The 25,116-nt window shown below is 42.8% G+C and overlaps 1 protein-coding gene across 1 annotated transcript in view; it reads right to left on the reverse strand.

Annotated features, from left to right (window-relative positions):
• Positions 1–25,116, reverse strand: part of BRINP1 (BMP/retinoic acid inducible neural specific 1) — a 186,797-nt gene that overhangs the window by 15,756 nt on the left and 145,925 nt on the right. Inside the window, exons 6-7 of the mRNA XM_003785250.2 lie at positions 19,563–19,799; positions 14,644–14,866 (exon numbers count right to left, since the gene is read on the reverse strand). Coding sequence (XP_003785298.1) covers positions 14,644–14,866; positions 19,563–19,799 — 460 coding nt within the window. The remainder of the gene's footprint in view (positions 1–14,643; positions 14,867–19,562; positions 19,800–25,116) is intronic.

Here is a 25,116-nt window from a genome sequence, read left to right on the forward strand (position 1 = left end):
AAGGATCTACGCTACAATTGGAAAACAATTAACAAATGGCAAGAGTTTATTTCTTAGTCAAAAGACACAGAATGGCTTAACAAATTTTAAGAAAACTAACAATATCCAACCATATGCTACCTACCGGAGACTAATTTTTCTTTTAAAGATCGATATTGGCTGAAAGTGAATGGATATAAGAATACATTCCTTGCAAATACCAACCAAGAGAGCAGGGGTTGCTATACTTATGTTAGGTAAAATAGACCTCAAATCAATAATTATTTCAGGAGACAAAGATGGTCGTTATTTAATAATGTTAAATAACTTTATCGAGGACATAACAATTATAAATAGACATCTATAAGATATTAGAACAACGAGATACAAAAAGCAAATGAACATGAAGGAAGAAATACATAGTAATGTAAGAATAGAGGATTTCAATACCCTAATTTTCAACAATGGTAGAAAATTAACAAGAAAATAAAGGACTTGAACTACACTATAGAGCAAATAGGCCTAACAGACAGATTGAAAACTTTCCACCTAATAGCAGTAGAACACACATAGGTCACTATGAAAGTTTCATGATGACCTATTATTTCATTTCCAAGAAACATAATCACAATGTCCTTTCTGATTCATTCGTGCAAGTCTCAACTTGTTCAGCTCATTGGTATTGCTAGGAGGAATTCATTGGTTTCCCTCTGTGCAGATTTTACATTTCTTGATATTTGTGTATCTCAGAAGTTTCATAATGACTCACATAGATTCTTTTCTAGAGTACATGGAACATTCTCCAGGATAGACCAGATACTAGGTCACAAAACATATTTTTACAAATTTAAGAATATTGGCATCATAGCTAGTATTGTTTCCAACCACAGTGGCATAAAACTAGAAATCAGAAACAAGAGGAATCTTGGAAAATTCACAATCATGTGGAGATTAAACAATATGCTCCAGAAAAAACGATGGATTAAAGAAATGCTCAAAAGAAAAATTTAAAAATGTCTTGGAACAATTAAAACACAAAATATCAAAACCTATGGGATGCATGAAAAGAAGCTTTAGGAAGGAAGTTTATAGCATTATATGACAATACTAAATAAGACAAAAGATCCCAAATAAATTATCCTAACATTGTGTCTGAAGACACTAGAAAAAGAACAAACTAAACCCAAAATCAGCAGAAGGAAGGAAGCAATAAAGATTATTATAAAGAATGCAGGTAACAGAAATAAATGGATGCAACAGAAATAAATCAAATAGAGGGAAAAAATTATAGAAAAAAATCAATACAACCAAAAATTGGTTCTTTAAATAAAGAAAATCAACAAAACCCAACCTAGACTAAGAATAAAAGAAGAAAATTCAAATAAATAAAATAAGAAGTGAAAATTGGAGACATTACAACAGATGTCTCAGAAATAAAGGGACCATAAGAAACTATTATGAACAATTATATGCCAACAAATTGGATAACCTAGAGAAGATGGATGAATTCCTGGAAAATTCAACCTTGGTAGGAAGAAATAGAAAGTTTGAACAGACCAATAACAAACACAGAGATTGAAGTAGCAATTAAAGACATTTCAACAAAGGAAAACCCAGAAGCAGACAGCTTCGTGGCTGAGTTCTATCAAACACTCAAAGAAGAATTATTACCAATACTTCTTAACCTTTTCCCAAAAAATAGAGTTAGATGAAATACTTCCAAATCCATGTGACAAGACCATCATCACCTTGATATCTAAGCTAGAAAAAGATACTGAAAAAGAAAAAACAAACAAACAAACAAAGAAACCTATAGGTCAGTATCTCTGATGAACATTGATGTAAAAATCTGCAATAAAATGTTAGCAAACTGAATTTAACAACTCACGAGGAAGGTTGTACATTATAAGCAAATGGGTTTTATCCCTGGCATGTAAGTCTGGTTTACCTTATGCAAATCAATTAATGTAATACAGCACATTAACAGAACAAAAGATCAAAACTATATGATCATCTCATTTGATGCAAAAAACGTACATGACGTGGTTCAAAATCTTTTCTTAGCACAAACTCTTATTATTTGAAATGTAGAAGGAAGATTCCTCACCATCATAAAGGTCATTTTAAAAAACCCACAGCTAACATCATAATCAAAAGTAAATAACTGAAAGCTTTCCTACTAACATACAGTAGAAGGCAGAGATGTCCGGTCTCACCACTCTATTAAACAGAGTTCTGTAAGTACTAGCACGAAAAGCCAAAGTAATACAAGAAAAAGAAAAAGAGAAGTTGGGAACATCACACTTTCTGATTTCAAATTGTGCTACAAAGCTGGAGTAGTCAAAACAATATGGTACTGGGGCATAAAAACTGAAAAATACAGACCAATGGAACTGAATAAAGAGCCCAGACATAAATCCAATCATATACTGTCAAATGATTTTTTAGAAAAGCACCAAGAAAACACAAGAGGAAAATGATAGTATCTTCAATAAATGGTGTTGGAAAAACTAAATTTCCATATACAAAGGAAGGGAACACAAAACTCAAGTTAAAATGGATAAAAGATGTATGTAAGACCTGACACAATAAAACTTCTAGCAGAGAGCGTAAGTGGAAAGGTCTTCGACATTGACCTTGGCAATGATTTTTTGAATATTATAGCAAAGCTTAAGCTACAAAAGTAAAGATAAATGGGACTACATCAAACTAAAAAGCTTCTGCACAGCAAAGGGAGTGTTCAACAAAATAGAAAGACAGCCTATAGACGGGCACAAAGCACTTGCAAACCACATATTTGATAAGGGACTAAAAGTTAAAATTCATAGCCTGGCGCAGTGGCTCAGGCATGTTATCCTAGCACTCTGGGGGGCCAAGGTTGGGTGGATTGCCTGAGCTCAGGAATTCAAGAGCAGCCTAAGCAAGATCAAGACCCCATCTCTGAAAATAGCTGGGTGTTGTGGTGGGCACCTGTAGACCCAGCTACTCAGGAGGCTGAGGCAAGAGGATTACGTGACCCCCGTAGTTGGAGGTTGCTGTGAGCTACAATGCCACAGCACTCTACTGAGGGTGACAAAGTAAGACTCTGTCTCAAAAACAACAACAACAAATTTATATATATGTATCTCTTACAATAGCAGAAAAACAAGTAACCTGATTGAAAGATAGGCAAAGGATCTGATCAGATATTTCTGCAAAAAAGACATAAAAATCCTGCCAGTGCTTTGACCAATATGATAAGACAGAAGTGATTGACACACATTATGGGCCAGACCTGAAAAGACTAGCAGCCTTCACCTCCTGGCTCTTGGAAAACTCCCTCTTGGAGCTCTGGGACCCATTCTAAGCAATCTGGCCACCCTGCTAGAGGATCACATGGAAGTCCTGGAGAGGGAGAGCTGCCCAGCTGAGCCCAGCATTCTGGTCATTTCTCTTTCAGACATGTGAGTGAAGCCTTCTGGGAAGCTCTAGCCCAGCCTAGCTGAACACCAGTGAGTGGCGACAGTCAACTCCATATAGGATAGAAGAATCACTCACCTAGCCAATCCCAGCATGAGTTCCTGATCCACAAGTCAGGAGCAGAATATAATAATCGGTGTTTCAAGCTCTTAAACTTGAGTCAATTTGTCATGCAAAAATACATATTCAGAACAGTATATCTTATAAGCCCCAAAGAAAACTCAGGATGCCTCTTCCTCATTCTAATACTACCAAAGTACACAACTATACTAAGGAGAATTCTAAAAAATGCCTTGTTCCTCCCAAAGATTCCAGGCTCCTAATCCCCAGGATCTATACCATTTTATAAGATATCACTCCGGTGATTGTGTTCTTTTATACAGCACAATTTCCCTAGAGAGAAAGATTAACTTAGTGGACCTACTCTAATCAGATGTGCCCCTTTAGAAGGCAGAGAGGTTTTCCTGTGTGTTGTCAGAAGGACTCAGAGAAGCCTGAAGCATCCAGCTCGCCAGCATCAGGAGGACCTGTTGCACCTTCATTGTCACAGGACCATGTAAGGACTGTAGAAGAGCCTCCAGGAGCTGAGAGCAAACACTCTCCAACAGTCTGCAAGGACACAGGGACCTCAGTCTTCCACCCACAAAGAACTAAGTTTTGCCAACATACCAAAGGAGCTTGGAAGTGGATTCTTCCCTAGAGCCCGCAGTAAGAACCTGGTTTGACCAATACCCTGATTTCAGCCTGTGAAGCATAAACAGAAGGTCCAGCCATACCAGACACCTGTCCCCAGGAAATTGTGAGATAAGTCTCTGCTTTTTTAAAGCCCCTCAGTTTGGGGTGACTTGTCAACATAGCAATGCAAAAATAAGTTCCCCTGGACAGGATACTTCTCTACTCTGTTCGGTTTTACTCTTTAAGGCAATGATGGGAATAGATTAGATAAGCTTTTAGGTCTTCTTTCAGACATGCCATTTTATGATTTCATAATTGTAGGTGGTTTAGCAGTCCTGAGCCTCAGATTTGTAAGATAAAGCATGGGTGTGAGACCAGTCCTGGGCCAGTTTCATCTTCTAGTCAGGGGTCCTCAAACCACAGCCCACAGGCCACATGCGGCCCACCGAGGAAGGACATTTATCTGGCCCACCAGGTGTTTTTGCCACCACTGCCTGTCTTGCTTAGCAGCTGACTTGTTCCAGCGCCCGCAGTCCAGCCCTCCAACGGTCTGAGGGACAGTGAACTGGCCCCCTGTTTAAAAAGTTTGAGGACCCCTGTCTAGATCTCATGTTCTCACTGTCTTGTTCACCACCATACCACTACCCACTGTATACTGCCTGGCACTTAGTAGGTACTCATAAAATATTTGTTGAGTGAATAGGTAAATATATAAACATTCCACATAAATATTACTATAAATATTCTGTGATAAGTAAAAAGGACTATGCCTATGTGGGATAGCAGCAGAAAAAGGAATATGATCTTGTCATCTTGGGAAAGTCATTCCCTTCTGTGAGCCTTAGTTTTCTCTCACCAGTAAATGGAGACTCATCAAAGCTTTAGCCTGCCCACCAGTTATTCTGCTCAGGTAAGACCATCAATGTGAAAGCCCTTCGCAAATGTTATTAAAAAGAGAGAGAAAGAGAGAAAAACCTACAGGTAAGGTATTTGTCTTGATAATAGTTTACTTTTCTAAGGTTAGGAATGTCCGTAAACCACATGGGGTACATTTATTTCCTAATTATACGAGAAATGGAGCCCTTTCCTGCTGTGACTTTGGCAGCTGCTGGTTAGCAGTTATGCCACCTCTCAGCGGGGGCAGTACCTGCAGGGATACAAAGCCATTAGCATCTGCTAAGCAGAAGGTGTTAGGAACTGTCTGAGGAAGATGTGCTGAAGAATGTGGATCTCGTTGACAAGGAGGAAAATCACCACCTGTGGTATCACACCAAACAATCCGGGTCGTTGCCTCTTCATCTAATGTAAATCACTCTTTTCAAGGTTGTGTTCTGATGAAACCAACCTCTTGAAACACTTTCAGAGGAAGAGTTCCATGGCCAAACGAGTTCAAAAAATATACAAGCTTAACCCTTTTCTCTGTTTGGTGTTTTCTTTTTTAAAAAGTTCAAGCTTTTCTAAATTTATTCAACCACAGACATTGCCTTCCCCCCATTTCACAATAGCCTATAGAATTCACCTAGGAGAACCCATTTTTGCTTAGTTTCTACCCAGTGCATAAAAATCTAGAAACGTTTAGATTGTTTCTTAAAGAGTCTAAACTGTTGCTCCACTTTGGATAAGCCGGAGCTGGAAATACACAGTTATAGCTGTGGTTTATACAAAAATGCCAGTAGAATGTCAAATGGATGATGCCAACACCCTCAAAAAGGATGTTAACCTTACTTCAAAAGGCTGGCCAGGAAATGTACATTACATGTTTCTAAGTTAAAATAAAATGGTTCATAAATGTATAGCATGTACACACTTTTAGGATTTCCTACTTTAATTTGAGTTTTTCAGTTAACTAACTTATTGATCTCTAGTTTGGTCTGGAAAAGAGTCTTGTGCTTTAACTGTGTGTTAAATCTGACCTCGAAGTTCTCTGATTGGCTTTCCAGAGCAACACTATTATTGTCTCCATCATACTAAGGAGAAAACTGAACCTTAGACGCCTTAATACCTTGCCAGCTTTACATCGTAGTAAGTGGTCACCCCACACCTTGGCCTGTCAGGCTCCAATCGTACGCACCTCAAGTTCCCCTGCCTCTCTACTATTTGATTATATTTTACTAGGCTCGTGCTTTATCTTACATAATAGGAACAGTCATTTCTCAGAAGCAGAAGCAATGTCTTCATCACCTATCTACAGTCTGTGCTGTTGGTTATATTAATATTACATCTGTGCATTTCCTTACAGGCTCTAAAGAGTTGTCACGTATATCACATGAACTGGCTAGGAGAGCAACTCTGTGGGGGTAGCTATTCTTATTATCTTAGCCATGCAGATGAGAAAACAGAAGGCTCCGGTAGGTGGGGAGACTTTTTGGAGGTCACACATCTAATAAATGATAGAGCTGGGACTGTCAGTCTAATCAACTGAAACTGACTTGAGTTCAATAAAATATAAGAAGTCCTATCCCCCTGTCCCCACTGCAGGAATCTATGGAGATTAAATCCAGAGGCAAGTAAGTATAGGGTTCAGAGAGAAGAATCAAAACCAGTGTGGACAGAGCGGGTCAACGGAATAGAGATAACCATTATCCTCATAGTCAGAATCCTTCTACAGACACCAATTAAACTGTGCATAAGGCAGGAAATATGTTAAAAGCTGACATGGGTTCAGAAGGTACGGCCCCATGATTGGAGCCTGAGGTGGCTGCCCCCAAGATATTTTCATCTCAACAATGTATAATTACACTGCATATGGCTAAGGGCTGGACTGCTGGGTGAAGGCCATGTGAATTTGAGAAGTAAAAATAAACCAAAGACCAAGAGTCACCAGAAAATGCAAATAATTACACTCCTTGCCCTCAAGTTAAGCTTCCATGGATCTGTTCAGGCTCACAATACTATAATCTCTAAAAAATCAGGTGCAAGAAAGAGGTAGGGAAGAAACATCACACTGCACTGACATTAAGCTCCTACTTGATGCTAGGAATTTTATTTCATTTTGTTGAATTTAATAGTGTCTGTTGTCTCTCTCTCTCTCCAGTAGGAAGCATTTCCCAAAGTAACAGATTTAACAAGAGATACTTTCAGGGTTTGGATTCAGGGCAATTAAAGATAATCTCCATTGGCAGTTTCCTGTCACACAGACCGCCTGGACAGTCACCTGAGAGCCTGAATTTTAGTCACACTGGGTTCCCAGATTCCCTGAATGACCTTGGACAAGTCCCCTAGACTCCTTCATTCTTCACTTCTCCATTTGCAAATGAGGAAGACAATCTAATTATAGTCGACATATGTGGAAAATACACACACGCTTTATACATGATAATGAGACTTGATTTTCAAAAGATTATGTCAATATGCCTTTGGGGCACTTCCTGAGTGGAAAATAATCTATGTGTCAATTCATTGAACAAAGTTCTCTGGATAGCTACTGTGTGCCAGTTATCATGCTAGGGAATTAAAAGAAGGAGGTTATGTAGCCTGTAGGGAAAGACACGTGTGTGGACCTGATAGTCTCACGGGAGACAGACATTAAGATAACAAATAGCTATTTTAACAAAGATGGAATGATAAACTGGGATTTGGGATTCAACTGGGAAGTTAGATGTTAAGAGGCATATGAGACAGGTACTGACACACTCTGTTCTTGATGAAGAGAACGATTGAGTTGAGATCTAAGGACAGGTAGAAAATGCCCCAGTGAAGGAAAAAGGAAGGTGGGTTCCAAGCAGAAGGAACAGCCTGCGTGAAGCCTCTGGAATGAGGGTGGTGTGCATTTAGTGAACTCAAAGTTAGCAGAGTGTCCTGTTGCCGAAAGAACCAACAAAGGTGTGAAACACAGCCTGAGAAGTAGCAGGGGCCAGGTTATGGCAAATCTGTAGGTCACCGTAAGATTTTGCTGCTTCTAAAAGCAGTACCTAGTCACCAAAATATTTAAAACAGAGATGTGCCAAGGTTGAATTTGCCACTTTCGTAGTAATTCTGACTGCTTCGTGGAAAGTGGATTGGACAGTGATCAGAGTAGATTCTGGGACACTCGGTTAAAAGGCTGTCGTAATGTCAAGCAAAAAGGGATCTTAGTTGGAACTATAAACTATTTATTAAAATTGAGTAATTAGCGTCATCTGAAAGAAACGCTGCTCAAAGATTCAATTACTGACCTTCCATCAATATTTTTGAATTAAACTCTTACTTTTAATTCTCTGTGAATATTATTCCTTCTAGAGTTGGGAAGGGCCTCAGAGGTCATTGAGCTCTGTTGCTTTCAAATTGTTTAAGCCAGAAAAGAAAAGAAAGAAGGAAGGGATGGAGGGAGGAAGGGGGGAGGGAAGGAGGAAAAAAGGATAGAAAAAAATCACCTTAATTTTCACAAATGAGTTTTAATTCAGAACTCACATAAAGAGAAAACAGCTAACAAGCTGTTCTATTAAAGGCTATGCATAATTGTTCACTACTCAGCCTGCAGCCTACACCTAAGACATGATGCTTCACCCAGGGCTCTATGGAAAGTCTACTACAGATCCATGATGCATTGAGTCTGGCCCACACAGGCCAGACCTAAGACTGGAACTCAGGTCCTCCGCTTCACACAATGTCCTTTCTATCGTGAGCCAACGCTATGTAATGATATTTTAAGAACAAAGGCACTATAGCTTGCTTGTTTCTTTAAAGCCTCCCATGGCCAGCACTGGGCAGGGGGACCAGGTGGCCAGTCAGTATTTATGGGCTGCCCAGAAGTCGGCTGAACTCAGCACCACCTGAGATGACTTTGTGCCTTTAGCGCCCTTCCATCTTTTTTTTTTTTTTTTTTTTTTTTGGTTTTCCTCTTTCTCCCTCCCTCCCACCCTTCCTCTCTCCCTCCCTCCCTCCCTCCCTTCCTCCCTCTCCTTATTGCAATGAGAGACAATTTCCATGACTATGAGATGCAGATTTGGGTCTTGGCAGGTCATCTAACACCTTGGATCCTCTTGCCCTGGATATACATAAAGGTTGCTAGAAGACATATTGCCTGGGTTTGAATCCTACCTCCTATCTGCTAATCTTCAGTGAGTTGTTTCACATCTCCAGGCCTTAAATTCTCCATTCATAAAGTGGGGTAAACTGAGGCTTCACAGTAGCTTCAGGAGTCCACAACTGGGCGCACTGCCTGGATCTCCACACACCTGACTGCAGTCTATAAACTCCAATTCCCCCAGCCCTGTTGAGCCCACCCTGCCTTTGGTGTCATCGCACACTGCCAACCACAGTACCATCATCTCTCTTTGCCACTGCACATACGACACAGGCTCTCGCTGCTCTACAAGAGAGGGTCTTGATGACCAGCAAGGTAACTATGATGGGCTACCTACCTGTAACGTGACCTTGGATAAATTAATTACTCCTCTGCCTCATCAGTTCCCACATCTATAAAACAGACACAGTAGTGCCTACTTCACAGAGTGAACATAAAGATTACATAAAAAAAGACGTCACCATTAATAGTCTCCTCGAGTGATTACTACGTGCTAAGAAACTTATATGCAAAATCTGTGCTTGGGCGAAAAAAACACTTAAGAAGAGAAGTAGCTAGCACGTACTGTTTTCAGGTGCCAGTCACTGTTCTAAGCACTTGACGTGTGTTGAAGTACTTAATCCTCAAAACAGCCCATGATGTGGGCATTATTTTTAGCTCCATTTTACAGATGAGGAAATTGAGGCTCAAAGATGTTATTGAGTTCCCTCAGAGTTATGATGTAAGCTGATGAGAGAGATGAGATTTGAACCCAGGCTGTCTAGTTCCAGAATCTTTACACAGAGCCAGCTCTATTGCCTGTTAGCACAGCTGCTTTGTGATAATTGTTGTCATTGTCATTAACCTTAATTCCTCTATATCTGGGATAGTCACCTCTAGCTCCTTCAATTTCTCCTATCGTACCTAATCTCAAAAAAAGACTCTCCCAAACCCCACAATGAACTGTACCTCCCAGTATTCACGCCCTTGTGTCTGGGCTAGGTTTTTGCCTGTCAGAATAAGGTGGAACTGATGATCACTGACATCCAAGGAAAAGTTGTACACATTCTTACAGCTTCCCTTGGTCTCAGGATGTCCCCTCGCTGAGCCCAGATGCCATGCTGCAGGAAGCCCAGGGCACACAGAGTGGGTATGTGTGGGGCCTCTGGGTGACAGCCCCAGCTGCAGTCCCAGGTGACAGCCAGCACACATCGCTGCCTCTGGGAGTGAGTCAATTTGCAGGTCCAGCCTAGTCAAGCCCCAGATGACACCAGCCTCAGCCAACCTGAGAGGCCACCCTGCTCTATCAGCTCAACCTGCAGAATCATTAGAGACAAATATATAGCATTGCTTTGAGCTACTAAGTTTTGGGGTGAATTGTTTACATCAATCCATAACCAAAATATTCCTTTGCTTTCCAGCCCAATGTGAAGTTTCCAGCGAGCCTTGGAGCCAAGCACTAATTATCTATAGCTGACCTCTCACTAAGTCTAAATCTTAGCATTTCTTTGAAGTAACAATAAATTAATTAACATTTGTCGACCTTGGATACTTTATTAACCTTTCTGTGCCTCAGTTCCTTTATCTGAGAAATAGAAAAAGTACCTAGTTTGTAACATTATAGTGAGGTGGGAATTAGTTAATTCCTATAAGGGGCTTAGGGACAGAGCCTAACCTTTAGAATATATATACTAAGTGACAGCTCCGTCCTTCTTCTCTCACTCTCTCCCTCCCTCCTTCCCTTTTAACTGATTCTGGCACTATATTAGGCTCTTTAAATTTTAAAATCTTAATTCTCATACTTAACCTGAAGGCAACTGTTATTATCCCATTTTGCAAATGAGGTTCAAGGCCTTTCATAAAGCCCTGCGGATGGTGAGTGATGGATCTGGACCCGGGCCCTGTGCGGCTAAAGTGAGGTGCTCTTTCCCTCCTTTCCTCTCCCACCCTGACTCTACAATGTTACCCTTCCCACGACAAGAAAACCTCTGGCACCTGTTGTAGTAATGGCACCTGCTTTGTCCCTACACCTCCCAGAGACTCCAGCAAGCAGACAAGTAGAAGCCGGGCAATCAGTTCATTTGCAAATACCAGCTTGATCACCTAGAGGTGGCCCAAGGTTCCCAGTGTTCACACCTCTGTCTGACACCGCTGCACAGCAGAGAGGTGCCCTGTGGTGTGAGAAATGCTCATTAAAGCCTCAGATTCAGATGTCACAAGCAGCCCCCAGCCAGGCCAGGGAAGTTCAGCTCTTCCGGGAAGGCTTCTGAGGAATGAACCATGGAGCTCAGTTCCTGTATGCTCCCACCCACCCCCCTCTAGGACCCAGCATTCAATACTCTTAAATTAATATAATTGAGTGACTTGCCAGGGGTGGGATAGCAGACATCTTCTTCAGGTGAGAAGATTGTTATGATTAGGGCAAGTCCTCTCATCTCAGGAGGAGAAGGGGCAATACTGTGAGCTCTTTCTTTGAAGGTCCCGGGGGGTAACAGAGTATTTCTAGCCATCCACACCTGAAAGCTTGCACAATAAGAGCAGAGACTCATTCAAGTTGAGGACACCTGTGCTCAGAATGGTGCAGTAACTTGCCTGAGGTCACACAGCTCAGCCCTGGTAGGGCATGGTTTCAGATCCAAGCCCCTGACTCTGTCCTGGGTTCTTCCCTCAGTTCTGTCCCTTTTTCCTCCCTCCCAGCACCTCTCCTTCTGGACCCTTCCAGAGTCTCCCTGATAATTCTCTGTGCTCTGGATATCCTGCTTACCTTTCACGAATGTGTCTGCCCAGCACATTGCGTCCTTTGGCCCTCACTCTCCACTCTCTGAGGTGACAGTCCACAAACTGACAGATGAACCTGTTTGAAGCCTGGTAATGACTCTACATTGCTTTCCCCACCAGATTTGCATTTAGGCTGGTTAATTTTTAGGATGTACACTTTCTTCTCCTCAAGATCTGATCAAAATCCACCTTTTATGGTGTTATGAGATAAAGTATACCTGTGAGTCTGGGCAGGTATACCCAGACTTGAAAGGTATACCTTGAAACCCTCACCCTTAAAACCTCAGAATGTGACTGCATTTTTGGAAATCAGTTCTCTGAAATGGTAACTAAGTTTAAATGAGGTCACCAAGGCTCAGCCCTCATCCAGTATGACTGATACCCTCTTACTAAGAGGAGACGAGGACCCAGATGCACACACAGAGGGAAGATGATGTGAAGATCCAGGAAGGCTCAGAAGAAATCAACACGGCTGACACCTTCATCTCAAACTTCTGGTCCCCAGAATCGTGAGAAAATGAATTTCTATTTTTTAAGCCAGCCTAGTCCACAATATTTAGTTATGGCAGCCCTTGTGTACTAATACATGTGGGAATGTTTTCCTGATGGTCAACAGAACCCCTCCCCCTCCTGCTGTAAAAGACATCTTCACAGCTCTGCTCTCCGTGTTCACCTCTATACCTTCTCAGTGCCCAGGGCAGGTAGACGGCAGGGGCCTGAGGGATTAAGTGGAAACTACTTCACAGACTCACTTTTTTTTTTTTTTTTGAGACAGAGCCTCAAGCTGTCCCCCTGCGTAGGGTGCTGTGGCATCACAGCTCACAGCAACCTCCAACTCCTGGGCTCAAGTGAGTCTCCTGCCTCTGCCTCCCAAGTAGCTGGGACCACAGGCATCCACCACAACGCCCGACTATATTTTGGTTGCAGCCATTATTGTTGTTTGGTGGGCCAGGGTGGATTCGAACCCACCACCTTAGGTGTATATGGCTGGCGCCTTAGCCACTTGAGCCACAGGCCCCGAGCCCACAGGCAGATGGGGTGTCCACTGTACCTGATGAGGGGGCCGCTTTGTGACAGGACCCCTTCGCTAGTCTCTACTTCAACAGCACCACAACAAGAACTTGGTAGAAGAAATTCTATTTTATCCAGGAATTAATTATCACAAACTAGCTTTCAAGTGGGAGGGGTGGGGGAAAACATGGACACGTGCGTAAGGAGGCAAGAGAGAAAACATGCTGCTGATTAAGAAAGGGATTTTAGATTAATGGGAACTGAAGACAAGAGACTTCTGTGTAGGCTGGTGCAATCAGGGAGACCTCATGGAGGAGGCAGCATCAGCTCGAGTTGAGAAAACTGAGAAGGCAAAGGTGCCTGGATGGCGTGGTTAGGTTGAGGGGGCTGCTTAGGAGGGTAGAGTGGATTTTAAATCTTGAATCCAGTAGAAAGGATGGTTAAGAGGAGATGATTTAGATTTGAAGGCTTAGGCGGCATCCTGTCACTTTTCCTCGCATCCGAGTTGCTAAGCCCGAGCATTACTAACTTTCGGAGACAGATGATTATTTGTCCTGAGGACTTCCCTGTGCGCTAATGTCCCCTCCACTGTAATGATAAATCAAAAATGTTTCCTGGAGACAAAATCACCACCACCAACCCTCCTGCACCCCACTGCTGAGAACCACGGACTTACAGTGCAGTTTGGCACCAATTACTTGAACTTTCTGAACTTCAAATTCTCGAGCTGTGTGCAACAGGGTAACAAATAGACACACACACATAAACATGTGGCTGACACAGAGCCTGCCGGGTGAGTATGACTCGGCCTCATTCTTTCTAAGAGTGGATGCCTTGTGTCTAAATACAATTGAAGTTAGAATCCCCCCTCCTCCATTTTGCAATCAATGGAAGAAGAGTCGCTGTGGCTGAAGCCGAGGGAGATGCCCGAAGCTGCCCTCTTGCTGTCCTGTTACACCCTCGGAGAAACCCTGCAGGCTCCGTGACAGCAAACTTCCAGGTGCAGATCAGGAATCTTTGGAGAACAGAGCCTGAACAACCTGGACTCGAGTCCTGACTCCTTCCGGAGCGTCCCTAAGAGAGCAGTACATCCTAATTCCAAGACTGGCGTAGGACCTGTCTGTCTTGTTCCCCCTGTATTCTCCAGCATGTGCCTGAACACCTGGTGTCCCAGGGCAGGACTGGGGTAGGTGGGCTAGAAAGGCACCTGGGCATTGAAAGGGGCACCTGCTCTCAGGTAAGGACTCACACCTAGTGACCCATGAGTTGTGCTTCCTTAAATTTTATACTGTATTTGTTTCACTCTACCCAGCCCTGATCAAAGGATCTCAATAAATAAGTTGATTTATTAATTAGTTAACTCAGCTCCCTCATCATTAAGACAGTGATGCTAAAATTGGCTTTCCCCAGTCATTTTGAAATTAAATAGATATTGCACTTTAAGCAAGCAGAATAATGCCACATACGCTGCTAGGCTTAGTGTTAGCTCCCTTCCTCAGTCAGTCAGATCAAACAGGAAATGGATGCTGAAAGTTCATGGGATGTTCAGGAAACAGTGTCAACTCCAGTGTGGCCAGAGCCAGTAGATGAGAAACCAGAGATGATCTGGAAAATTGTGGGTGTAACTGTAGACTGTGCAAAGAGTTTTCTTCCCACCCCAAAATGCCCCATCTGCTTTCCATTTACCTTTGCGGCAAGTAAATATGAGCCAATGGTTGGCAGGTGCCCACAGAGCCGGAGGTGAACGTGGCACTTACCTCTCTCTAGGCAGCTGGTGGTTGGGGTTGTGACGGCAGCGTACACTAAGGCCAAAGAGCTTGCGGGCGGTGCGCTGGATCTTCTGTCTCTGTGCCTCCATGGCGCTCTGCAGGAGCTTGTAGCGGTTCTGCAAGTCCCAGTCGTTGCCCCAGTGCTGATGGATGCTCCCAATGGTCAGGAAGTGGTTGCTGGGGAGACGCTTCATAAACGATTTAAACTCATCTAGCAAGAGAAAAAGGCCGAGAGAGAGAAGGACTGAGCATGACAGCTCCTATCTGAAGTTGCTTCAAGTACGTAGCCTCACCTGCCCATAAACTAGACCTGCAAAGTTAAAAATTAAAAAAAAAAAAAAAAAAAACTTCTGAGATCCATGAAACATTGCACTAGCCTTCCCTACCCCTGGTGGACCAAGTCCCTAGACAGTCAGATGAAGTGGATCTGTCTCCTGCATCCCGACTTAAGACAGGGCTTCCAAAACTTGTCATTGGAATGCCAAGGTTATGCTAATATTCACACATCTCTGTTTACTTAACGTTTTCCTTGAATCGGATTACCATTTTTTACTTAACAACTGAAAACATTTTTATCCAGCTCGACATAGAAAATCACCACTGCATGTCTTCAGTAGCCCGAAAGCTGTAAAAATAAATACGATGAAAACAATGTTAGGACATTCTAGTCAGATACTGTTGCCTGCTAAATGATCAAACCCTGGTGCCTGCTCTCACTTTGAAATACAGGAAATTAGCACGTGTAAGAGAGGTGTTAAAGGCATGTGAGCTGGGAGCTGAAACTTTCTCTTTGATGTAATATGCAGTTTTGACAGAGAGATGAAGTGGCTCAACCTCCCCACTCAAAGATCCAGTGTGATTTGAAGCTGTGTATGTCTATGTGCCCTGTCTAACATCATCTCGCATTTTAGAAAACTCCAGCTTAAGAGCCGGTGACAAACTCTGGTATCTCCTGGGTGACGGTTTGTGCCCCAGTTTGTGATGTTGACACAGCCTTAGACATTATCTAGGTCAGCTCTCCTGTCCTGGGGGGGAGAAACTGAAGCCCAAAGTAGTAAAATGATTTTCTGAAGGTAGCAGAGTTGATGAACAAGATCAAGGCTTAAGACCTGCGCTGTTGTTCTTCGAATACGATACTCCTATCTCTATATCTCTGCCAATCCTCCTTCAACTACTGGGGAAATTAAAGAATTAAGGGGTTGATTACTTTGCAGGAAAAAAAGGCCAATGGTTGGATCCTATTAGTTATCATTTGTCTATTTGTCTAATCTGTAGCCTAAACACTTCCACTTTGTGTTATAAAAACTATATGGGAATTTTAGATTTATTATGCATTCATTTTATTTTAAAAATGCTTACGGAGCTCTTGATAGGTACCAGCCACAGTCCCAATGATCTAACAGGTATCAGTGAGCTTTATAACAAACCTATGGGCCAGATACTTTTCATGCCTCCATTTTACACACATGGAAACTAGGGCACAAAAATGTTAGCTAACTTCAAACGGCCAAGGTCAAATGGCCAAGGTCAAATGGCCAAGGTCAAGGGCCAGGAGGCTCAAAATCCTACATTCTTACTTAGGATATTACTTTCCTTATCATCACATAAAGAGGGCAATCCTGAGGCTCAGGTTATTAGGGAAAAATACATTAAAAGGTATTAAAACATTAAAGATAGGAGTCTCTGATTCCCAGCAAACTGCAAATCTTCACTGTAGACAGAGATACAAGAGTCCAAATCACATCACAACCACTGACCAGCTACAGGACACATATTTGTTCATGTCCTCAGTTTCCTGATCTGTCAGACAATTATAATAGTACCTAGTCCACATGTTGAGAGAGCGACATAGGACTATGTTTGCCTAAATATCAAATAACTCCTGATACAATGAAAGTACTCGCTGGGTGTGGTGGAAGCGGGTGATGTGGGACTCTGCACTGACTGATTTATGTAGGGAGCTGGCCGGAGGCAGAGGACCGACCCTAATGACACTGGGCCCTGTTGGCCAACCTGGCTATCCCCCTACGGAAGGCCTGCAGCTCATCTTGCATAAGACTTGGCTAATTTCAAAAGAGCCAACCCTGTTGGTGATGAATCATAATTCGGGTCTCATAAAAAATTTGAATTTAAAGTAAAATGCTTTAACTTCCTTGATTAAAAGTAGAGTACAACCCTTCTTCAAAGGAAGGAGGTATAAACTTCCATTTGTGCAAAGAAACCAGGTCCTATTTGGATACTACCACTCTGGAGCTAGAAAAAATCAGAGCTTTTACTTTAGGCTGGTCCCTCATTCCTCCAAATTACCTGGGCCTGAGTCATTCTGTTTAAAGACTGAAAATGAACAGAAGCCGCAGATGGACGTATGGATGGTTGGATTTGTCTTACTGAACAAAAAATGACTTCAAATAGGTAAGTCCAGGACAGCTAAAGGGAATTTATGGTTTATGAGGGGAAAGCACAACATAAATCATTTCCCCGGCCTGGTCAGCTTCTTTGAAGCACCTTGGTTTCCTCACCCACTCACTCAAAAGTGTTTCTCTTCCTTGGGAATAAAAATTGTGCATAAAGATCCCTATTCCTTCAGCATATAGTTGACACCTTCTTTTTTTTTAAAGAGTCAGAGTCTCACTTTTTGTTGCCCTTGGTAGAGTGCTGTGGCATCACAGCTCACAGCAACCTCCAGCTCTTGGGCTTAGCCGATTCTCTTGCCTAAGCCTCCCAAGTAGTTGGGACTACAGGCACACGCCACAATGCCCGGCTAATTTTGTTGTTATTCTTGCAGTTTGGCTGGGGCTGGGTTCGTACCTGCCACCCTTGGTATATGGGGTTGGTGCCCTACTCACTGAGCCACTGGTGCCACCCGCCACCCTCTTATGTTTTTTGAGCAATCAATAGAATCTCTTTGCAAACACATTTTATCAAATTCTTCTCTCATTTGAGCTTTTCTCTTTCTCAGGATTTTAAATGAACTGATGGGCACAGCTTCATGAGGCCCCCACACCTCCACTTGACCCCTATGACCCTGTAAAGAGCTGAATTTCTGATGCATTCTGGGTTCCCAGAGCTGATTTGGGGCTCAGACGTCATGGAAACCAGTTGTTTGCAAAAGCTGCTCCACAGAACTCTGCTTTTATCTGTGGTACACAGTGGCTTCAAGGTAAGATTTTGTTTGATCAAAGAGTTTCTTGGCTAAAGACTTAAATAAATTGAAATATTAAAAACACAAACATGTCCTCTCATTTATCAGAGGAGGGAACCTAAAGCCTAGGGGTACAGTAGAATTAATAAGTTACCAAAGCCACTATGAGCGCTGAATTTGGAATCAGGGATTCCATTAGCAATGCTGTCATGTACTAACTGTGTAGCCCTAGGGAAGACCCTGAGTCTCGGTGTCTCCCCTCCTCAACACAACAGGAATATCACTATTTACTTTGAAGTAGTGGTTGTAAGAGATTTGAGGAATATGAAGTTGTTTTAAAACAGGAATGCACTATGCATATGTACATTTACTTTACAGAGATTTGAACACATACTAAATACTTCTGTTCGGATTTCTTCTTAGAAGTCTCAAGGATTCTCAAGTTCATCAGTTCAAGTCTGACAGTGAGCACACGGCCCTCTTTCCAAACCATCGAGGGTGTTCTAGCTCAGTGAAGGATTCCAACATCCATGAAGTTATCTAATACACATAACATAAAGAAGGTCCTTGGATATCAGCTCAATATCCGTCTTCTTTTCAATTCTCATGGCCAATGGAACATCAAGCCCTGCCAGTTACTTTCTTCTTAATATACTGGCATCTCGACACATTTCTTGTTTTTACCACTTATAGCGTCTTCCTAATCTACATCATGGCCATCGCTCTCCTAGGCCCCTGGTGCCTTCCCTGGGTCTACCTGAATTCCCCTGCTGCCATCGACACTGTAGTCAGATACTGCAACTTCTCCTCTTCCTCAAGGTGGCCTTCCCTGAGTACTTCACACCCCAACTCTGCATCACCAGTTCATAGCAGCTCCCCCTTATTTACACATGTTGCCTGTAGTTTCATAATCAATCATCTACATAGTTATATAATCAATGCCTGACTTTCCAACAAAACCCAGGGAAAGGTCTGTGAATGCAAAGATCCAACTTTGGACTTTGCCCACTTTATGACCATAGGTGACTGACTCTCCTTCTCTGATACTGACTTTTCTGAACCATGAAAAGTAGGAAATGACTAAGTTACCAGAGAAGTGACTTCCAGCTTCAACAGTCTATGGATTCTTTACATATTTCTATCTATACCAATATGCAAATACATGAGTTACTATAACTTCTACTATAAGTTTGATATGCCCCCAAATCAAGAAACTTAAAATCTAAGTGGACAGATGCAAATAAAGCCTCCCCAAAACAATGATAAGCTGAACAAGTTGAAATTTGCAGAGGTGAATCAGAAAGGATACTGTCAACTGTGTTTCTTGAGCATAACACCGTCTATCTCAAAACTTTTATAGGGATGCACGTACACCCATCCATATACATATATTTACTTAGAGGAGATGCGTGTTTGATTACCATGTATAGGACAGGCAAGCCCCCCACCACAGAAACACAACTACCTTTGACTCTCCTCTCTCCTGTGACCTCCAGTGCTTATGAATTCTCTCTGTCTTCTGGATACTACAGAGAATAGGTCTTATGACCACAAACTGGATTACGTGCCTCCTCATTTCATTCAGTGGAGATCTGTTGAGAGCCTAGTCTGCGGCAGCTGCTATCCCTGGCTCTGGACCCTCCACAGTGAGAGGATCAGGGTCATGGGAATTTCCCTCACAGCAGGGCTAACTGCAGTTGGACTAGCTCCTTTCCAAACTTGGCTCGAGGCTGTGCATGCAGTGTCCCTAGGTGAGGCTCTCTACCTGAATTCTCCAGGTCCTTGTAAGCCTCGGCCCAGGACTTGGCCATGTTGGCCAGCGTGTACTCCATGATCTGGATGTCGGTGATGGGGCAGTTGCACTGCGGGAACTCCTCGGCGCACTGGCAGCGGCACTGGCTGTCCTGACACAGGTATTCCCCCTCGCCGTTGCACATGATGTAGCTCAAGGCCGACTGGACAAACTTCTCTTGCAGGTACTGAGGAAAGATTATCTGAAGACCTGTGGAGAATAGCAAGAAGGGGGAACAGAAAGGTTAACAGAAAGAAAGAGGTGTTTCATTAACAGTTTCCAAAGGTGATACAGAGGAATCGGAAGCTGCTAGATTTCCTCCCGTGAGCTGGAGCCAAAATATTTCTAGGCCTATCTAGATCCAGATGGGGCAAAATCAGTGAGGCTTCCCGTCGGATCACGTTTACTCAAACTTCTCAGATCACGACCTTGCCCATCTCTGAAGGGCATTCTCTATTCTGTGACAGTGGGATGGACCCTAGGGGCAGGGGGTATATACCTTTTCTGATTGGAAAGAAAACCCTTATTGAAAGCATAACACTACTGTTTATCATTCCTTTTTTTCTTCATTTATCTCCTTTCCTTTTCTTAAAATATTTATAAACGCTGTTTATGAAGCATAAGTCCTGAGCTGGGCACTAGGCCTATAGAAACAAAAAGAAGACAGAATCTTTGCCCTTGGGGAGTTTGCAATATCATGAGCAGTGACAGACATGGACACACATCATCATAACATAGCTTTATAGGCCCACAGCAGACACAGCCATACGAGGCAAGGGAACAGCAGAAGACTGCAAAAAACATTGCTTAGCTCACAGGGAATGTTACCTAGAGGAGAGGGAATGTGGGCTGGTTGGAAAGCAGGAGATCATCATGTTAAAGGAAGAACAGGAAGAACACTCTAAAAAGAGGGAAGATACAATGTGCCTGGAGTTCCTAGTGAATGAAATGGACTCGGACGAGTGGGCTTGCCATGCTATAGAAAAACAGGTTGCAAAAAGGGGCAGTGACCAGCAAAAAGTGGAAACCAAATAAACACATGGATATGTATAGAGAAAATAAATAAAGGGGGTAGGAAGCAGTGACCAGGATGCAAAGGGGTTATTATATGCCAACAAATTTCAGCTTTATCCTGTGGCTCATGGCTATACGTGGTAATTATGATGGGTAAAAGTGAAATAATCAGACTACAATATCAGTAAGGATAGAAATCGGAGGTAATAATTTCCTCTCCTTTGCTTTAGAAATGAAGAGGCGTTGGTCCATCGGGGGAAATGACTAGCCCACGGTTATAGGACGCATCCTCTTGACCATATCTCATGATCTTTCTTTCCACTTGAATAATCAAAGGTCTTAATCCTGAAAGCCAGTGATGGAGAAGGATTTATCTGGGTATGACTGCGCCTCTGGTGCCCTTGAAAGGTCAGTATGGCAGGCTAGTTTCTGGAGTACTCAGAGATAAGAGCAACTTTGGGTAAACTTAATTCATTACGGAGCTTTCGCCTGGGTTCTCTTTGTCTTATCTGGAACCGGGAACAGTTTTAGCCCCCAGTACATATGAGGTAATGGCTTTACTACCCACTATATAAAAGAGAACTGTATTCTTATTTGAATTATTGTTTTTCCTCATTCATGCTTCAGGGACATCCCCGATCCTATTCATCAGGGACTCACTGAATAAGATCAGCATTTCTTTCACTTTCTACTTCACAGCTGTGTTTCCAGATTTTTTAAATCTCTCCCTCTCTTTTCTTCAAATAATTAAGCCCCATCAATTCAATCTGTCTTCATAAGACAGCTAAGAAAGGATATTTTCAGAGGGGCACTGTGGGAGAGAAGACAGCGCCTCCAGCATGGTTTATGGTGGGAAACCACAGCGCCACAGCCAGGCGCAGAGTGTGGCCACAGTCGGGCTCTTCGCCTTGCCACCTAAGCCATCTCGGGAAAATTATTCAGCTACACTTTTTCTCCTGCAGAATGGAGATGCTTTTAGTACCTACATTGGAGGGTGAGTGAGACAATTGATTAGTAAAACTGTCCAGAACCATTTTTGACACGTAGTAGGCAATGAATAAATGTCGCCCACTCTTCTTTTTGATGTGCTGCTGATGTCCCTCCTCTGATTAAAGTTTATAAAGGTTTAACAGAAACTTCAGGGTAAATGAAGGCACAGTAGCTATGGGTAGTTCCTTAGCAGCCAGTCCTCAGGTATCTGGAGAGCCTTCACAGGGAGCAGGGCTTAGAATTCTGCGCCTGTTGAACCAGCACTGAGGAAGGTGCATAGGTCAAGACGTGTGGAAGGCACTTTAACCCCTCTACAGACAAAGTTGCCTATAGGGGATTGGGATCAGCTAAAAATAAGTTTTGCTCTGGGAGAAACACTGGGGGATATAGATAAAACAACTCAATAATGCAAATTCTGAAAGAATTGTGGACTCGGTTCCAGAGGGGCTGTAACAGTCGAGTTACACGCAGCCAGTGGTCTGTTGTAAGTCTGGGGGTGCTCTGTACCAATGAGCAAGGGGTCCCTCTGGGTTTGAGGGAATGCTCGGAAGGCCTGCGGTACAGGGGTGGGATACAGATACCGAAAGGGAGGGCAAACAAAGCAAGTTGTAAAGCCCCTCCTGAGCCGAGTTTACGATTCTCTCAGAGTTTGCATTATTGAGTCACTTTATCTCATCACCATTTTCTCTCCCAGAGCAAAACTTATTTTTAGCGGATCCCAATCCCCTATAGGCAACTCGGTCTATGGATCAGGTTTGAGCTTCTGTTGCTTAAAGGAACTCTATAGACTATCGTCTCGGTCCCGTTCTTCTAGCTTGCTCATCATTTTCTTGATCCCTTTTGTAGGGGATAAAATATTCTATTCTTGGTCCCAGCCCAAAAGGAATTGGGAAGAGCATTTTTAGAAAATTGCGTCAAATCATTTCTCCATTTGGCAAGGATACAAAAGGCAGCATTACCTACCCCATTTAACGCAACTGAAAACAGATGAAGTTTGGGGTGGGGGGTTTTCTTGGAGCAGCTGAAACACAAAACTGGCTGCTCTTTAAAAATGGAAACTCAGAACATGCCGAGCTGTCTCGAAGGCAGAATCTCCTGGGCAATTTCGAAAGAGAATAATGAAGACATAGCAATTAAAAAGCACTTTTCTGCAAAATGTCATTACTGTTTAAAGTTACATAACCATTTCTACGGCAGCGGAGGTTCACACAGCAGTCACAGCCAGAGTCGTCTCCTGATGACCTGTGTCCAACAAAGAGGCCATTGCAGGCCTCCTGCATTGGCGCCTGAATCCTGCCTGCTTCAATGGGAGTCATAAATAATTTGGAGGGGGATTTGGCCTGCGGAACCACTGTTTGAAAGATATACAGCTGCTGGCTGGGGTGGAATATTCTGTCCCTATAGCTCCCAAAGATACACCCCACACACAGAGAGAAGGAAAACCGATAAAATGAGAGAAAAAGGCTACCATTATTGCCAAGCATATAAATTTTGCCTCACAAAACCTAGGTAGGCAATAGTTGAGAGTTTCATTTGAACACCATCTCACCTACTCTGAACATATGGAATATTTCCCTCCCCCCAAATCCCAGTCTCTTTGTACATACATATATGAACACACACACACACATACACATATAATCATGTTAGACTTTAGAGTGGAATGTTTCACTGTTCTCCAGAGTGAGCAAGAAATGTGTACGTGGGATCACCGAATGCGTCCTCCCGCTCTTTTCCCGACTTTTGCCCCATTCCTCTCCCTCCCAATTCATTGTCAACACTCATACCTCACAGTCTGTTTTGCAGTCTGCATGCAATTTTGTGTACTGAGATCTCATTTCTCCTCCTCTCTGTCACATGATGGGATATCTCTGTTTCCTTACTTTCCTCCTTCCTCTAATCTCCTATCAGTCTACTCTTTACTCAGAATGCACCAGAAACCCTGCCCTTTCTTAGGTGTCAGCATCCTGCCTCCTGCAGTCTCTGCAACTGCCCTTTTCTCTGCATAAAATATTCTTTCCCCTGACCTCTGCATTGTTCCTTTGTCCTGTAATCCAGACCCTTCCAGATGCAAGTTAAAATGCATCTTCTGTTTTCTTCATAGGATTATTGCCTGAAATTATCCTTTTAATTTGTTTCGAGATATTTTTCCATCTCCCCCAGTAGAGAGTAGGCTGTAGGGAGGAAGGCCTGTTCTGCCCACAGCGGACAATAAATACTCAGACTACAAATAAGGCAGAGCCCAGTGTAGGCTCTAGGTATCCATTGACTGAAAGGACTATCTTCTGCCTCACTGCAGATGAAAAAAAAAGATGCCCCAGTAGGCTTCTCTGGCGTTAAAATTATAAAATCAGGTCACTGGCCTAAAGTCCCACAGCTGAAGTAGCAGAACCATGAATCAAGTCCAGGAATTCAAAGTAAGTTCTGACATACATGAGGGTCCTTCCACCTCTCCACTGAGAAAGAGTAGAGACTGAGGCAAACTTCTGGCTTAACGCCCCTATGGTTGCTTCAACCCCAAGCAACGTCTGGCAATGGTTTAGGCTCTCCGAAACTCAGATTTTTGTCTGTGAGGTTGAAATCCCAGTCTGCTTATGTCCTAATGAGGACAGAAAAGGCATAAACTTATCCTACATATTGTAGACTGTATGGTGTTCTGCTCTCACCCCCAAACACATTTTCATAAGTCAACATTCTAACCTCCTGAGCCATGGTATTGGGATGTGGAAAGTTTGGGAGGTAATTAGGTTCAGATGAAGTCATGAAGGTTATGCTCCAATTCTATCCTCGTGATGGGATTAGTGCCCTAAAAGGGGAAGAAAATTCAGGACATCTCTCTCTCTCTCTTTCCAGGAGCACCCAAGGAACGTCCATGTGAGCACACAGTGGGAAGGCAGCTGTCTGCAATCCAGGAAGCTGGACCTTTTGTTGTCATCTCCATCTTGGACTACTTAGCATTCTGAACTGTGGCAAACAACGATCTTTTGTGGAAGCCACCAGTCTGTGGCTTTTTGTGATAGCAACCAGAGAAGACTAAGATGTTGGCAACAATTAAGTGTTCAACACATTTTAGGTTTCTCCCAATTTACTGCACATCAGATCATGACCCATTACCTGGACCAGATTTGAACCTGGACCCAAATTTGGAAACTCTGCTTTGAATTGCTCACATTGAGCCACTAAGAAATATATGAAAGGTGCATTTTCTCTTAAGAGAATTATAATAATCATTATAGGTTGTGGTTTTTATCATTCCATTATTTTTACTTCTATAAATTTTCTTCCCTCCCTCCTTTCCTCTTTCTCTCCCCTCCTCCCTTCTTCCCTTTCATCTTTTTGATTTTTCTTCCCTCATTCCATCTTCCCTTCTTTCCACACATTATCCCTTAGACCAGTGATTTCCAACCCAGGCACCATGGGACACCGGTGTGCCACGAGAGGATCTTACGTGTGCAGTGAAAAATTTAAAGATAGTTAAATAAATTATTTTTGGTAGATGTTCAAAAAACGGTAAGTATATTCT

Source organism: Otolemur garnettii, unplaced genomic scaffold (assembly GCF_000181295.1).
Source record: "Otolemur garnettii isolate 467f Iridium unplaced genomic scaffold, OtoGar3 scaffold00014, whole genome shotgun sequence".
Taxonomy (NCBI): Eukaryota; Metazoa; Chordata; class Mammalia; order Primates; family Galagidae; genus Otolemur; species Otolemur garnettii.